This window comes from Tympanuchus pallidicinctus, unplaced genomic scaffold (genome assembly GCF_026119805.1).
Source record: "Tympanuchus pallidicinctus isolate F22 unplaced genomic scaffold, pur_lepc_1.0 scaffold22, whole genome shotgun sequence".
Classification (NCBI taxonomy): domain Eukaryota; kingdom Metazoa; phylum Chordata; class Aves; order Galliformes; family Phasianidae; genus Tympanuchus; species Tympanuchus pallidicinctus.
Window position 1 is genome coordinate 41431334 of NW_026294739.1, and position 16405 is coordinate 41447738.

General features: G+C 58.1%; 1 protein-coding gene across 1 annotated transcript in view; it reads left to right on the forward strand.

Moving 5' to 3' along the window:
* The window catches only part of VAC14 (VAC14 component of PIKFYVE complex), a 52471-nt gene extending 37399 nt beyond the window's left edge, over positions 1-15072 (forward strand). The window contains exons 15-19 of the mRNA XM_052685402.1: positions 9675-9849; positions 10455-10573; positions 12122-12201; positions 13045-13195; positions 14426-15072. Of these exons, the coding sequence (XP_052541362.1) occupies positions 9675-9849; positions 10455-10573; positions 12122-12201; positions 13045-13195; positions 14426-14588 (688 nt within the window). The 3' untranslated portion in view covers positions 14589-15072. The remainder of the gene's footprint in view (positions 1-9674; positions 9850-10454; positions 10574-12121; positions 12202-13044; positions 13196-14425) is intronic.
* Positions 15073-16405: the final 1333 nt, after the last annotated feature.

Below are 16405 nucleotides of genomic sequence, written 5' to 3' on the forward strand. Positions count from 1 at the left end.
TTTGGTGTGGTGACAGGCACGCTCCAGTGGGAAAAGAGAACTACTTCTCCAAAGTGTGCGAGCCACACACTTCAGAAAATGAAGTGTGTAGAAGCTCCCAGACTGCTAAGCCAGGCTGGGTCCTGTATCAGGCTCAGCTTAATGCTTTGTGCCCAAACCTTTGGGCAGCATGGATGAGTATGGAAAGTTGCTACGGGTCCCCTGGTTGGGCAGGGACACACGTAAAAGCTCTCTCATATGACGGCCACTTTCAGTTCCTCCCTGGTTGCCACGCTGGAGGTGTGCTGGGAGCCCCACTCAGACTGGTTCTACCTAGGGGGCGGGGGGATGATGACTCTCACCCCAGGGTTTGGTTGTGCAAAAAATCCACATTGGTGCAAAAAAAAAAAGTCACATTGTGGCTCACGTGTGCCCTGGGCTGGGGCCAAGGCAGCACTTCTGGGAAGGTTGAGCCCCAGGCACTGCTGAGTAACTCTGAATCCTCCTGACGACAGCGCAAGCGTTGGCTTAACTGCATCGGGGTGAGGAAGATGGGAACAGAGCAGGAGAAGTTTTCCAGGACTGTCTGGAAAAGATTGATCCTCTGCCAGAGGGATCCACCAAAGGCAGAGCCTCGCACTGCTATTTTTAGCTGCTTTCCAAATGAAAGCCATATGCGTCCTCCCGCGTTGCATCCCTCAGCTGTCGGGCACAGAAGCTGACCCCATGCTTCCACCTGGGAGATGTGGGGAGATCTCACCCCCCGCCACCAGGGATGGTGGAGCTGGGGCAGCGGGGAAGGGGATAAACCTGTTAGCTGAGGTAATGATTGCCAGCCCAAGGATTAGAGCTCGATGGAAAGGGAAATGTTGCGCAGGGTTTACTGCCCACGCAGCATTTTTGCTCGTCACGTTGGCAGTGCTGGGCAAGCTGAGGTCTGTGAGGTCAAGCGGAGGGGCTGCGGTAAGGCAGTTTGTTTTCCAACCCAGCTCAGGCTTGGGCATGTCTGGCTGCTGACTCCAAAAGGACTTTGGTCCCTGTCCCGATGAGCATTGGAGGCAGAGGTCATGGCACACCGTGTGCCCAAGGAGCCGAGCTATGGGATCCTTGCTCTTCGGGGACACGGGGTCTGTGGGTGCACAGAGTGCCCTGCTCAGCCTGCCACCTGCCCTGGTGGCATCCAGCACTGCATGTGTGGCACGGTGTGCCCTGGCATGCAGAGGGAGCATGTGGCTGCAGCAGAGCCTGAGACAGGAGGAAAGGGAAAGGGAAGCACCCAGGAAGGGGCTCCCTGGGCCTGCTTGGTGCACACCTGATTGCAGTGCCCCCTGACTGTTTGGAAGACCTGGCTTTAAAAGAGATGTGCCAATGGAGCTGCACTGCTGCCAATGGCGCTCATCTCCAGAGCTGAGAACCGTCTTGCCTTCAGAACTGGCTGCCCTGCCTCTTCTTTTCTACCCAAAGTAGCTCCAGAGTGGTTGTTGGAAGCAGATTCTGATTTCCTTCAGTGTTAGCTCTCTGCTTGATGCACAAAACTGAGCCTTTCCCTCTAACTCAGAGCTATCTGCCCCAGCTGGCATGCAGCACTGAAAGAGTCCCGGCCTCAGCGGAGCCCTTAAGCAAGAGGAAAACATCCCCATTCAGCTACTGGCCTCCCGATGCTGGTCTGGAACAGCAGAAAAATGCAGAGGAGCTTCCAAAGCATCACATGCCTTTTGGAGCCACATGGCCAGCCTCAAAGCAGAGGAGCAGCCGCTGTGCCGGGGCTTGTCCAGGCAGCCAGCACAGAGGTTTCCAGGCTTCATTTAGTGCTCGCCTGTTGGTGGGATGTAGGGATGAAGCAAAAGGCTGAGCCCTGTCCCACAGCTCTCAGGTTCATTGCTGGGAGCGCAGGGCTGGTGACCCAGCAGTGTGGCTAAACAAGAAAACCCACAGGCTGTGCATTGGGCTGGAGATGCCCATGTGCAGGGTGTGCTGCAGGGCAGGGTTTGGCTTTGGAGCCCTTTTTGGGAGCACCAGAGGCTGCCTGAGTCAGCACTGTGCTCTGACCGAGGCACAGGCACTGCCCAAGCTTGTCTTACAGAGCTGGGGTGTGAAATCCCCCATGGTGCAGCAGCCTCCTCCTATGGGGTGCACGTAACAGGGTGGCCATTGGACAGAGATCCATCACCTTGGGTTTCCCCAGCTTCACCCAGGGGGATGCAGGAACCCCATGGGGTCACGAGCTGATCCACTCTGCTGGAGCAGATGAGGTTATTTGGCCAACGTAGGGCATTAAGCTGTGAGCTGGAAAGTCCCAAGGTTCCCACTGGGCACCAAGTTTGGGTAGGGAAGGGTTCACCTGCAGAACTCCACACCCTGCACTGTCCTTGGGATCTCAAAGTCCCACTGTGACGGAGATCAGGTGCAGCCCTGCTTTGCTGAGGGTGGGGGTCTTGGAAGAGGATGTCAGCCTAGCACATGGTGCTGGGCAGAGTGATGCCCATGGCTTGGGGACAGTCTCCTGTTTTGGAGCAGGGAGGGACTTCTGCCTCCACCCAACAACACAGAGGGGATGGAGATGTTGGGAACCCCATATGGATCTGCACAGTTGTGAGGGAATGTTGAGACCACTGGGGGTCTGGATTAGGGGCAGGGTTAGGTGTAGGGGCAGGGTTAGGTGTAGGGGTAGGGGTAGGGGTAGGGTCTTGCCATGCTGCCACCATCCACTGGTGATGCACTGCTTCATCCTTACCCTGAGCCCACTGATGCTGGATGTTCCCATGCCCAGAAAATCCCTCTGTCCCCCCCTCCAGCATCAATGCCACGCGCAGAACAAAACCCGCGTTTGTCTCCGCCTGAACCATTCAGCTTGTCCTCAGCAAAGCTCAGGAAAAAATAGAAAGAAAAAAAAAAAAATGCAGCCCCTTTGATAAACTGTGATATGAACTGGGGTAAAATCCAAACAGCTGTGATCACTACAAGGGGAGCTTCTGTGTCGGGAGGCAGCGAGGCTGCGAAAACGCATCGCGCTGCCTGCCAGGATGCTCTCTGGCCGCCTGCCCTTTTGCTTTAATGAACTGTGCACTTTCCCCCTCCCTCCCCATTGCCTCGCAGGAAGGAATAACTGGAGAAAGCTGTTTAGGTTGTTGTTTTTTTTCCTCCAGTTTGCACAACTGACAGCAGCGATCCCCAACTCCAGGCTTGCAGAGCAGCAGGGATGGGGCAGGGGGTCCAAGATGCAGGCTGCCCCCGTCGCAGCAGGAAGGTCCCCAGGTGCCAGCCACCAGCCCCTGTATGTGGGTCAGCCCCCACCCTGTGCCACCAGCTTTACGTAAGAGCCATTAGCATGCTGGCGGCTTGCACACTTCCCAGCCTGTGGGGGTTGTTGGGAGCAATCTGTGCTGCACCCCTGCCCTTGGCTCTGCTTTCATTGCCCTGCAAGAGGAACCCGCTTCTCACGCACTAATTGGGGCAGGCCTGAGCTTTGCCATCAGTGTGCTGTCCCCGTTTCATCCCTGCAGGCAAACAGGTTTGATTGATCCTGATTTTCCTCCGTTGGGCTCGATGCCTTGCTCATCCCTGCCCGATCCCCAAAACCTCCTCCATGCAGTTTGACATCCAACAGCAGCCATGGGAAGCCCTACTGGCAGCGACGGTAATCCCAACCAGCAGTGAGGGGAGGCCCTACTGGTAGCAATGGGAAGCCCTACTGGCACCTCACATACAGAGCATTGCTGGAAGCCCTACCAGCAGTGATGGGAAGCCCTACTGGCAGTAATGAGAATCCTAACCAACAGTGATGGAATGCCCTACCAGCAGTGATGGGAAGCCCTACTGGCACCCCATGTACGGAGCATTGCTGGAAGCCCTAACAGCAGTGATAGGAATCCTAACCAGCAGTGATGGGAGGCCCTACTGGTAGCAATGGGAAGCCCTGCTGGCACCTCACATACAGAGCGTTGCTGGAAGCCCTACAAGCAGCTCAGGCTTTGAGGTGGAGAAGATGGAGGATGTTGTGCCTGCTGGATTGAATGGAGGTGGGACATCCCTGTCCTGGAGTTCGGCTTCTGCGGCAGAGCATCCCGGTGGCTCAGGAAATGGGCTTTAAGCATCCTCCACTCCAAAGCTGCCTTGGGACCTGAGGAACTGATGTGTTTTCCTGTAGAAAAATGGAAAACACATGTGAGCAGCAGTGCTGAGTGGGCTGGGACTCGTCAGGGTCAGCGAGAGTGTGGAGGGGAGGAAGGGGAAGTGTGCATAGGGGAGGAAAATCCTTACAGAACAGCCAAGTTCCTTCCAGGGGCAGCTCCTGGGGGTTTCAGGTTCTGTCTCAGTGCTTTCCCTGCAATCCCGGATTGGTGCACGGCGCATGGTGCACAGTGAGGGTCCTCAGCCAGCACCGGGTGCGTTTAGGTGGCACCTGAGGGACGTGGGAGGGAGCATCCAACTGCTCTCATCTCACATGGGCCCACTGTGCAAAGCTGCTGGAGCACCTGGGGCTTCTAAACCAGCACGCAGCTGTGGATGTGGTGCTTTCAGCTGACGTTCCGTAATGCGGAGCGCTCTCTGAATTGCCTTGTCGGGGTGGTGAGGGCTCCTCCAGGGCTGCCAGCTCCTCGAGTAAGTCAAGGCGTGGGAAGGAAGCACTTCCCTTCCTCCGAATGTGGGAGTGCTCGTGGTGATTGAATGAACAGTACAACACCCAGGGAAATCCCCATTTTGTTGGAGCGGGGACTGGAAGGAGCTGCAGGCAGCTCCCAGCCTGCCTGGGTCCTCATCGACCGCGTTGCCTCTGGGGCAGCAACCCGCTCCTTGGTCACAGTTCTATGGGAAGGAATCGGAGTGCTTTTGTTTCTCCTCCTATGAGAAAAGCAATGCAGAAGGTGAGCGCAGCCCCAGCTCCCACCTCAGCAATCTGTGCACACCCCAAAGTGGAGCATCCTCCCCCAGCTCCCGGCGCAGCGCTGCGCCCGCTCCTTTAACCTATTTTATTGGCGGCTGAAAGAAATTATAGGGGGAGAAATAAGGCTCTTGTCAGTTTTTGTGAAAATTAGGCCACAGCTGTCAGCCTGAAAGGGAAGCACACATCTCAAAGGAAAGATCTTCGGAGACGCGTTACGCATCTCCCACCCCCTGCCCTTCCTCCAAACCCTTCACGTGGAAGAGGAAAGAGGTGAAAACCCAAAAGCATCATCATCATCACGGTTGTATGTGTGCATGCCCTGGGGGTCAGCAGCTGCTGGGGCTGAGTCACTGCACTCTGCAGCACACACAGGGTTTCTGCCCTGGCAGGCACGCTGTGGCCAGAGCCAAGGTTTCAGCCCTGCCAGGCATGTGCCATAGGAACACACGTTTGGGATCGCGCTGCCAGGCCCTGCTGCTGGTTTTAGTGTCAGTGGGTTCACAAATCAGAAGGGATGCTGCAGGCTTTGTGGGGTGTTTTGCTTTCCTGTGGGCTCAGTGGGGTGAGAGCATCCTGGAGGTGCTCAGCTCAGCACTTGAGAGGTCTGCAGCCTGCGGGTCACTGTAGGGTTCCTTGGGTGTGTGCTGGTGGGCATGTGCCCAGTGGCCTTCACCTGTAGCTGCCACGTCCATGTAAAGGCTCAGCCATTAACTTCCCAAATCCAGTTATTTTTAGCTGCCAGCCCATCCCAGAGGACATCAGCAGTCGATCACCTTCTGTGTGAACTCTTTCTCCACGGTGCAGCACTGTTCCTTGCTCCCAGATGGAGCTGTGGTTATCACGGGTCGAATGAGCAGCTGGAGGGTTGGAGATGTGCTTTGCAAACCACAGGTGACCTCTTCCAAGGGCACCGTTGTGTTGGGAGCTCATCAAGGCATTGCACTGCCCGTGTTTGAGCATGGACTGCTCCTTGCCAAACCCTTCCACAAGGATTGCAGGCTGGTGCTTGCCGTTGCTTTGCTCAGTGCCTGCTGTTCCTTGGCTCTTCCAGTCGCTGCGGGGTTCCCGAGTGGTGTGGCATCAAAGAGGAGCATCACAGGGAGGAAAGGGCTGAGGCTCCATGCTTCATTTCCAAGTCCAACAACTCACCTCTAGCTCTGTGTGGTTCTGCCCATCTCCAGACCCAGCAAATGTAAGCAGAGAGGCTTCTGGGGAGGAACTCCAGAGATGCTCTGCTCCCCTGTGAGCGGAGGATCTCTCTGGATCCATTCCCATTGTAACCTCAGTCCTGGTGCTCGGGAGCAGCGAGCAGCTCCACGTGCACGGAGCAGGCTGGATTTCACCTGCTGTTCCCAGGAAATGGGGATTGTGCAATCACACAGCGTGGTGTTATGGAGGCTGAGAGCAGAGCTGGCATGGCGGCGTGCAGCAGTTGTTGCACTAACAGCAGCAGGAGCACCGTGGGAGGGTTTTCTTGTTTGCAATGAAACACTCCACGCTTTTTCCTTTCGGAGCAGAAGCATCTCAGGGGTTGTCTGCAACTGCTCGAGATCCGGGGGCAGAGCCTGGGTGTCTCTTCCTGGCTGATCCTGCAGCAGAGCGTGCCGGGTGCTCCTCGTGCCGCGCTGTGCTGAGGGAGGAGAGCAGTACCTGGAGAAACGGGGCATCGGAGATGTAGCATCTGGGAACATCTCATGGTGGGGCACCAGCTGGGAAAAAAAAACTTTCCAGGTCTCCCCAAAATGCACTCGCAGCCTTTGATCTCATGCTCTTACTCCTGGTTGACCTGACGTCCCAAAAAGCAAGCCTTGATGCCCAGGGGCCTCCGTGGTGAGACATCAAGGAGAGTCCAAAAGCCACATGAAAACAGAGGCAGCTGGCACCAATCCTGCTTGCTGCTCTCGCTGCCTCCCTGGCTCCAGCAGGCTCTGTGGCCATCCTGAGCGAGCCGAGACGGCTCCCAGCTCTACACTCATCCCCAGCCAGGCCGTGCTTTAGGATGTCCAGCAGATGCTTGCAAAGCACCCAGAAATCTCCCGTGTGAAGCACGATGAATTTTTTAAAGCACGAGCCGTCAGTTGCGGTTGCCATGGTTTCCATCGCCCTGCAGCCAGATTCGGCAAAGGGGAGTGGGGAAGGAGGGGAATGGAGAGCTGTGATTTCCATCTGGGTGAATGGAAAGCCGTGATTTCCATCTGGATAAATGGAGAGCAGTGGTTTCCATCCAGAAAAATGGAGGGCAGTGATTTCCTTCTGGATAAATGGAGAGCAGCGATTTCCATTTGGTTAAAGGGAGAGCCGTGATTTCCACCTGGAAAAATGGTGATTTCCATCTGCACCATGGCAGCGAGGGAAGGGGGATCCGGGAAACCACATCTTCACGACTTCCCCGTGTTCTCCTCCCTCTCCTCTCCCCATCACATTTCTCTCTGCACCCAAAGGCTGCTCCTCCTGGGATCCTAAGGGATCCTAAAGGATCCCAGCTGTGGAGCCGCCCAGGATGCTGCTTTTCCTGGCAGGGATAGGATGAGGATGAGAGGAAGGGTGGCAAGGAGCCTTGAAGGAGGGAAGGAAGCGCAGGAAAAGGAAGGTGGGGAGGAAGCACAAAAAGGGCACTGCCTTGCTCTGGCACAGGCAGAGCTGACAGGTGGTCCCAAAGGGCTCCCATCACCTTGGATGAGCCCAATTTCCAGGTGTTGTGCTGGCCCTACTTGTGTAGACTTGTGGCTCTGATCCCAGGAGAGCTAGACTCCAGGGCTGCCCCACACCTTTTCTTCCCCTGGGGACAGGGTGGTGGCATTCATGGGGATGACATTTCAGGGCAATGAGCCTCGTCCCTCCGTCGTCACAGCAGTTAGCAGCAGGGGGATGGAAGGGTGAGCTGCAGGCAGCCTGATCACCACCCGAGTTTTTAAGCTGTCGAGCTGCTAAAGAAAGCAAATCACACCTGGCTGTGTCTCTGCAGGAAAAGTGTCTGCCCGGGAAGTCGGTGAGAATCAGAGCAAAAGGTGATGGGCCATAAGAGGGGAAGCTGAGGAGGAGGGAGCAGAGCTGCGAGTGCTGCTTGGTGCTCCCACAGCTGGGAGAGCAGGGCTTTGCATCCTCCTCTGGGGCATTTATACATGGCTATATATATCTGGGCTATCTTTATCCAGGCTGTGTATATTTGGGAATGGCTTGCAAGGGCTGGGAATGGCACTGGGGCTCCCAGCTCTGCCTGCAGCCCTATCCCACCCTCAGCACCCCCGGCATCTCAGCCACCTGTCCCAGCCCTGCCCTCCTCCGGGCACCGCGTTCCCCTCGCGCCGCTGGGATCCTCCTGGGGCCATTCCTGTGCCACTCACTGGTGCTCAGCCTCAGCTGTCACAGCAGCTGTGGGGCCGGGCAGTTGTCCTCTCCAACCCACAGGGCTGGGGAGCAGTTTGGGGCAGAGATGTGGGGACATGGGGACAGCACAGCAGCATTGGAGTTTGCTGCAGAGCCAGCTCAGGGTCGGACCGCGGTGCCGGGTGGGTACGGATACTCTGCACCAGCTGCTCCCTTCCTTGCTAATCAAAACCAGAAACATCCAGCTTCTATTTCTGGAAAGCGATCCCTCAGCTGCCCTAAAACACTGGGACTGGGGGCAGCAGTTCAGGGTCAGTTGGCACAGCAGCGGCGTTGTCCCTTCTGCTCACAGCAGTGCCCGTTTGGGGCTGTTGCATTGCATGGAACCACGGAGTGGCTCTTGGGATGGGTTAACACAGCCCAGAAAGTGTTTGTCCCCAAGGACCATTGTATTTTGGGGCACTGCTTTGGCGTGCGTGGTCCCAGGGCGTCAGTGGAGCAGCAGGCACCCCGTAGCCAGAGCAGCTCCCACTTTGGCTGCAGGCACTGCAGGGCACGGGCTGCTCGCCCTTTCCCCACTGTGCTCCAGGAGCTCCATTGGCCGTGGGGAGGATGCTGAGCACATCTCCAGGGCTGCTCTCCCATCCCCTTCCCTCCCTCACTGCCTCTCTCCCTCACACAGTCCCGTGCCCAGGCGGTGAGAAAGCTTCATCCCATGAATGCAGCCCGGTTACGTAAGAATAATTGGGATAAATGAGCTTATTTATCACTGCCCGCTCCACTCTAACGCGGGCCAGGGCGAAGGCTGGCTTTGGTTACGTAAACCCCTCACAGAGCATCCCATTGTGAGGGCTGGGCGAGGAGCTCGACGGGACCCAGAGCTGGGAGCACCTCCTCTTTGGGGACAAAAACCCCATTTCTCAGTGCCCCATCCACTTTGGGTGTCCCCACAGATGCTGGTTTGGGTGTCCTCATGCAAACCGCCCAGGAATGCGGGAGCTCGGAGCCACGCCGGAGAAAAACAGGAAATCCTAAAATCCAAACAAAGGAGGAAGAAAAAAAAAAAAAAATTAATAATGTGGGTTTTCAAGTTTTCGTCTCTCCAGTGTTTAAAACCTCGGGAATTCTGTTTGTGGAGCAGAACATTCCTGCTGCGGGGGCACAGCCACACTGCGGGCACCGTACTGGGCTCTGCTCCAACCTCAGTTTCCCCAGTGTCCTGGGAGTCAAAGCATGGAGCTCAGAGAGCAGTGGGGCAGCTTATTGGGTGGTAGAGCTTTGTCCATGGACTTTGGGGTTTTGGCTCCAGCGGTGCCCAACTGCAAGTTCCTGTTGGTTGTGCTCTCTCCCTACGCATCCCCCACTCTCGGATGCAACCCCAAAAGCTGGACCAGCCTCGGGTGTCCCCACATGTCACCCCTGCAGGAAGGATGTGATGTGATCCTTCCCCTCTTGTTTTTGTTTTCCCCTCTGTGACACACAGGCAGCTCTGTCTACTTCTGAATGCAGAGAACATCTTCCACTCCATGGCGGACATCCTGCTGCGGGAGGAGGACCTCAAGTTTGCCTCCACCATGGTGCACACACTGAACACCATCCTGCTCACCTCCTCTGAGCTCTTCCAGCTGAGGAACCAGCTGAAGGACCTGAGGACACCGGTATGGGCACCAGGTTTCCCACTGGGGGATGACAAGGGTGGCAGGGAGCTGAGAGCTCAGAGCCCAAGGCTGGAGCTGCAGGGACCAAGTTGCTCCATTATACAGATGGGGAAACTGAGGCGTATGCAGATCCCCATGGGGTGTAGGGAGTGGCTGGAGGATGTGCCCACCTCCTGCTGTTCCCCCCCTGCGCTGCAGGTTCTGTCCCCAGCCTGTAAGCTGATCACAGCCCCTGAGCCCCCCAGCAGCTGCCAGCTCCCTCCCTGCATGCTCACGTGGGTGACAGCAAGTGGGCGTCCCACCACTCTGCAGCTGTTCCCCCTGCAAAACACCACGGTGCCCAGAGCAGCTGCAGCCCACCAGTAGTGGCAGTGTCTAAGGCAGGACCCCAGAATTTCCATCTTCCACCCCAAAACCATCTTCCAAGGGCTCTGAGCAGCACTGGTGCTGGGCGGTGGGGAAATATCCCTTTGTGTTGTGGCGGAGCTGGGACCAGCACTCGCAGGGCTGGGTGTGCAGTGGGTGCTGGGAGCATGGGGTGCTCTGTGCCATGTCCCCGTTGCATTTCATCACCCCCATTCCACCGTGGTTTCCTCCTTCCCCAGGAGAGCCGCAACCTCTTCTGCTGCCTGTACCGCTCCTGGTGCCACAACCCAGTGACCACCGTGTCCCTCTGCTTCCTCACCCAGAACTACAAGCACGCCTACGACCTCATCCAGAAGTTGTATCCTTTGGGCTTTTGCTGGCTGGGGTATCTGGGGGGCTCAGAGCAGCAGCTGGGGACCCTCACCTCACCAGGGGCTGTATCCCCGTGCCAGCCACGTGGCAGCGTGGTGACAGCACAGGGCGGTTTGCTCGGTGCCTGCCACCTCCCTTTCCCTTTTTTTTTGTTGTGGAGTGAGAAGAGGAAGGCAGTGGTGGCTGAGTGCTGACCCTGATCTGCCTTAGAGCAGGGGAGGCTCCCACACCTCCTTCCTCCCAGGAAGACAAGGCTGTGGCCTCCAGGACTGATGTCCAGTGACACGAGCGGAGCAGATGGTTTCTTTCCTTCTCCTTTTCCAGCTGCAGAACCCAGAGAAAGCCAAGCCCAGAGCATCCCAGGGGTCAGCAGTGCTGCCAGCTCACCTCCATTTGCTACAGGAGGCCAAACACCGATGTCCCAGCCATGCGTCCCTCATGGGGGTGGCAGCTCCTTGGAGCTGCTGCTTGGCTCATTGCAAACACGCCGCAGGAAGGAGAGGTGCAGTCCAAGCCGCCTCCCTTCCCCAAAATCCTGGCTCCTGCCCCACTGGCTGGGCTGCAGCTCTGTTGGCTCTGCACGGGGCACTGCGGGGCCTTCCCTGAGCCCACAACCTGTCCTTGCTCTGCAGGCATTCTGGTGGAATGTAGAATCACAGAATCATTAAGGCTGGGAAAGACCCGAGTCCAAAGACCCCAAATCCAACCCCAGCCCACCCCCACCATTCCCACTGCCCACGTTCCTCAGTGCCACATCCCCACAGTTCTCAGACACCCCCAGGGATGGGGACTCTTCCCTCTCCCTGGGTAGCTGTGCCACTGCCTCACTGCTCTTTTGGAGCAGCTGTTGTTCCTAACATCCACCCTGAACCTGCTCTGGCACAACTCAAGGACTTTACCTCCTGTAAACACGGCACAGGTTGAGTCGTGGAATCGTCTAAGTTGGAAAAGACCTTCAGGATCAGTTCCAACCATCAGTCTGGCTTCCTGAGTCCTGTCCCCAAACCACATCCCATTGTGCCACAGTGCACATCCCCTGGGTACTTCCAGGGTTAGGGACTCCACTAGTGGAGTCACAGTGAGACCCAGCACACACTGGGTCTGCACGTGGCAAGGCACAGTGCAGGAGGCAGACATTCCTATCCTTTCATAGTATTTAAAGGGGCTGTAAGAAGACAGGGAACAGACTGGTTATCAGGGCCTGTTGTGATGGGACAAGGGGAAATGGTTTCAAACTAAAATGAGATTTAGGCTGGAGCCAAGGAAGAAATTCTTTACACTCAGGGCGCTGAGGCACAGGCTGCACACAGAGCTGGTGCTGCCCCATCCCTGCACACAGCCAAGGTCAGGGCACGGGGCTGTGAGCGCTGATGGAGCTGTGGGTGTCCCTGCTCAGTGCAGGGACTGCGAGCAGACGGCCTTTAGGGTCCCTTCCAACTCAAACCATTCTGTGATTTGGGACCCCTCTGCCCCACACATCACTCTGCTGCTGGGCCACCCACTGCTGTGCTGCATCCTTAACAGCCACGCTCAGTGGGGACCTGGAGGTCACAGTGGACTTCCTCACCGAGGTGGATAAACTGGTGCAGCTCATCGAGTGCCCCATATTCACATGTAAGGCTCGGCCCCTTCCTTCCTCTCGGGTTTGTGCCGTGCACGGGGCGCTCGCTCTGCCAGCCCCTCCATCCCCTCCCCATGCTTCCCAGCAGCGCTGCGTGAGGAAATAGAGCAGAAGTTATCGGACTTCTCGCTGCTCAGCCCTCAGCTAGAGCTGCTCAATGTGGGTTATCAGAGCAAGTGGCCCTACAGAGTGATTGGGGGGGATTGGGGCACATGGCATGGACCTGTCACAATCCAGGGACACTGGTCCCCAAGGTCCACACCTCATTTCCTCCCATGTGAGACATCCGTGTGTGTTGGTGGGTATGCATAGCTCTGAGTTGTTCCTTGAGGGTTCCCCACCTGCTCATCTTAACCTCTCGATGGTGGGGTTGGGGACACATGGGCATGGGAAGACATCAGAATGGTGGCAGCAGATGGGAGGTGAGGTGAGGGTCAGGCCCATGATGTTGGCTGGGGTCACCTACATCAGGAGCTGGACTTGATGGTCCTTACGGGTCCCTTCCAACTTGGGGTATTCTTTGATCTCACTGCACGATCCCAAAGGGTGCAGGGAGTGACAAGCCCACGTGTTGCCAGGTGGCAGCCCTGCTGGCTCCTGCCTCGCTGGCTGGGCTGGCAGTGCCCAGGGAGCAGAGCGTTGGGCTGGGAGGTGCCATTGGGGAGGGATGCTGGGACCTCAGAGGTGCTCTCGGGGACACATGGAGGAGTTACTGCAACGGGATCGCTGGTGCAACACCCCTCGAAATTGCAGCCATGCCGGCAGGTTGGGAGGAACCAGGAACAGTGGAAGCTGGGAGCAGAGTGCTTCACCATCCCCTTCCTCTCCTTTTGCAGACCTGCGCCTGCAGCTGCTGGACGTGAAGAACAACCCCTACCTGATCAAGGCACTCTACGGGCTGCTGATGCTGCTGCCCCAGAGCAGTGCCTTCCAGCTGCTGTCCCACCGCCTGCAGTGCGTCCCCAACCCCGAGCTCATGCAGAGCGCGTAAGTGCGGCGGGGATGCGCCCGGCGGCTCTCGCTTGGGGTTTTTTTGTCTATATTTGGTAACCCTGGGAGGGCTGCGCCTCATCCGCAGGCATTTGGCATCGGGGATGGAAAATTTCACTTTGTGGGGTCGCTATGGAAACAGGCAGAGCCACGGAGGACGACGGAGCGAGGAGGCAGCTCCCAATGCGTCCCCCCTTCGTCCGGGCACCCAAAGGCGCTGTGACGCCTCGCCAGCAGGGATGGCTGTGCTGCCCAGGGGCAGCTCTGCGGTGATGGTGATGGAGACGGCCCCCTGTGCCCCCCCTGTGCTGCAGGATCGGGATTTCCACCCCCCATCCCTCTCCTTTTGGCACACTGGGGCTCCACTGCTGGGCTTTGGCCATCCAGCCCTGGCTAACAAGCAGGGCCGTGCGCTCGCCGCGATGAAACCTCCGGAAAAAAGGAGCGCTCCTGAGCTGCACGGCTTTATGAATTCGACCCCCACCAGCTCCACTGCTCTGCTGTCAGCTCATCCCCCGGGCTGGCTTTTATCCCTACCGCTGCAGGGCTGGAGCTGGTGCCCACCGCCCTGCTCCTAATTGGTGGGGCAGGGAGGGGGCCGTGTGTTGGCCCCCCCGCCGTGATCCCCCCTCCCTCTCCTCCCGCAGCAGCCGGGTTTTCAGAGCGATCCGAGCTGTCAGCCAGCTCGAGCATCTGATTAACGCTGACCTACATTCCTCCAAACACCGGAGGCTGCTTTCATAACGGTGAGCCCGGGGCAGCTGAGTGTGGTGGGGACGCCCCTTGTCCCCCCGCCCCACCGAAACATCAGAGAATTCGGGTTTCTTTCTCCTAAAACCAAAGAGAGGCAAGACGGGGCTCTTGCATCCTGGGGTTCCGGATGTGTGTGTCCTCTTCTTTATCCCATCCTTCCCCTGCTCATCATAGAGTCACTAAGGTTGGAAGAGACCCCTCAGACAACCCAAGTTCGACCCCAGCCCACCCCCACCGTGCCCACTGACCACATCCCCACGGCTCTGGGACATCCCAAGGCACAGTGACTCTCCCCCATCCTCGGGCAGCTGTGCCACTGCCTCACTGCTCTTCTGAAGGAAAACCTTTTCGCCAACACCCAGCCCTCTGGAACTGCATCTCCTGCCTCTGCAGGAGGGAACCACCTCTCTTAGAGGCTGCGCCCGTTGGCTCAGCACCGTGTGTTGGATGCCCACATCCCTTCTCTCCCCGCAGGGACGGCAGCAGGACGAGCGCAAGCTCCCGCAGGCCGGCATCCTCCACCATCGACTACACGGAGCTGCTGCAGCACTTTGACAAGGTCCAGAGCAAACACCTGGAAGTGCGGCACCAGCGAGCGGGGCGGGCAGAGCAGCCGGAGCGACGCGTCGTGCTCTGAGCACGGGGACAAGGGAACACGGACCAGGGCCTGGGGACAGCGGAAACGCTGGTGCTTTTAGGGCAGAGGGTGTGGGGGTTTTCCCCCTCTGTGTCAGTGTGGGGGACCCCAGGCTGTGCCCGGCGTCGTGCTTGGAAGCTGCGGGAGGAGAGGGAGCAGGGAAGGCACGGTGTCTTCTCTTGCAATAGGGTGAGCAGACTTTGCTTCGCTAATGCCTTCCCCGTGACCGTCAGCTGAGTGCCCGGCCTCCTGCCAGCGGGACCGGAGGGGAAGAAACGCATGGGGAAGGGAAGGAGGGAGCAAAGTGGGTCCTCCCCACTGGGAAGGGAGCGGGGCAGCATCCCGGCACCCCGAGCCCCTCTTTCTTAGCCAGAGGCTCAGCCTCATCCCAGTGCCGGGCGGAGGAGAGCCCTCGCTCCACGCATCCCTTCTTTGTTCCTATCCTAAGCTCCCTGCCATCAAATAAAAAGAACGATGCAGAGCAGCCTTGCTGTGCCTTCCCCGGGCTGCTCCATCCTTGTAGTGCTGGGGTTCCCAACCAGACCCATCCAGGCCCAGAAGCCAGAATCCTCCCCAGGCTGCATATGGGGTCCCTGCTGCGGCCCTGCCACGCTGGCCCTTAGGCTGGACCCCTTCCAGCGTTTCTCCACCCCAAGTGGGAAAAAGCAGCCGGAATTCTTCCCAGCCGCGCTCATGGAACCGCAGCGCAGTGACAGGCATTTTCCTGGCCCCAAAACAACCAGGGTGAAGCCAGCATCCAGGGACCATGCAGTGGGCGGCTGCGTTTTCGGGGTCTAATCTGCATTCCCGTCCCTCTCCCAGAGCATTTCGGGCCCTCACCTGATCCCGGGGAGGGGGCTGGAGGAATGCAGAGGGTTTTTATGGCCCCTAGCCTGTTTATGGCTCTGGCAGCGGGTTCCCCAGGCAGCCCCGCTCCGAGCTGCTTTGGATGGGATCACGACATTCCTGGCATTCCCGGGAAAGGGCTTTCCAAACCCGGTCATGGCGGGTTAACTTTAAAAGCCGTCCCCTCCAGGATGGGGCAGCTGGGTTCTTCCAGCCCTCTGCCACTGCTTGGGGTGCAGAGGGAACATTGGGACGCTGCCGTGTGTCACCTGCCACCACCACCCCCAAAGGGACGGCTTTACAGGGAGAAATTCCAGCCCTAATAGTTTGCTTGTGGACGGTTCTTGCCCAGTGCTGGCCGGAGGAGCAGTGCGGTGCCACTGGGACATTGGGGTGGTGGCTTTGTGGCAGTAGGATCTTGTTGGCTGCGTGCTGTGACCGAGTTGCAGCTCGGGAGACCCCCCAGATCTCAGCTTGGATTGAGGACTGTCCCACAGAGCCCCAAGAGTCCCCCCAGCATCCCCCGAAGCACCCCTTGGGTTCCCGTGGTGTTACCCCAGAGTAGGTAGCTGTGTGCCCCTGCGCCTCCCGTCCTCAGCATCCCTTTGGATCCCAGTGCTCCACCCCCAGCGATCCCACAGTTGCTTCCTGGGGTCCCCATGCAGTGCAGCACTGCCCTTAGAGCATCCCAGAGCAACCCCATGTACCCCCATCCTTGGCATCCCCCAAGCATCTCTATGAGGCCCAGCACTGAACCCCCAAGAGCTGCATCCCCAGCCCCCCCAGCAGCTCAGGGTGCAACCTCCTGCACCCCCAATCCTTGGTACCCCCTAAGCATCACCATCCCCATCTCCCCCCATCCTTGCCCCCAGAGGATACTGCACCCCTGAAGCTGCTTTACAGGGCTGCTCCAAACCCCAATGCACTGCCCTTGGGACACCCCCACGTCTCCCCCGTACCTGCACCCCCTA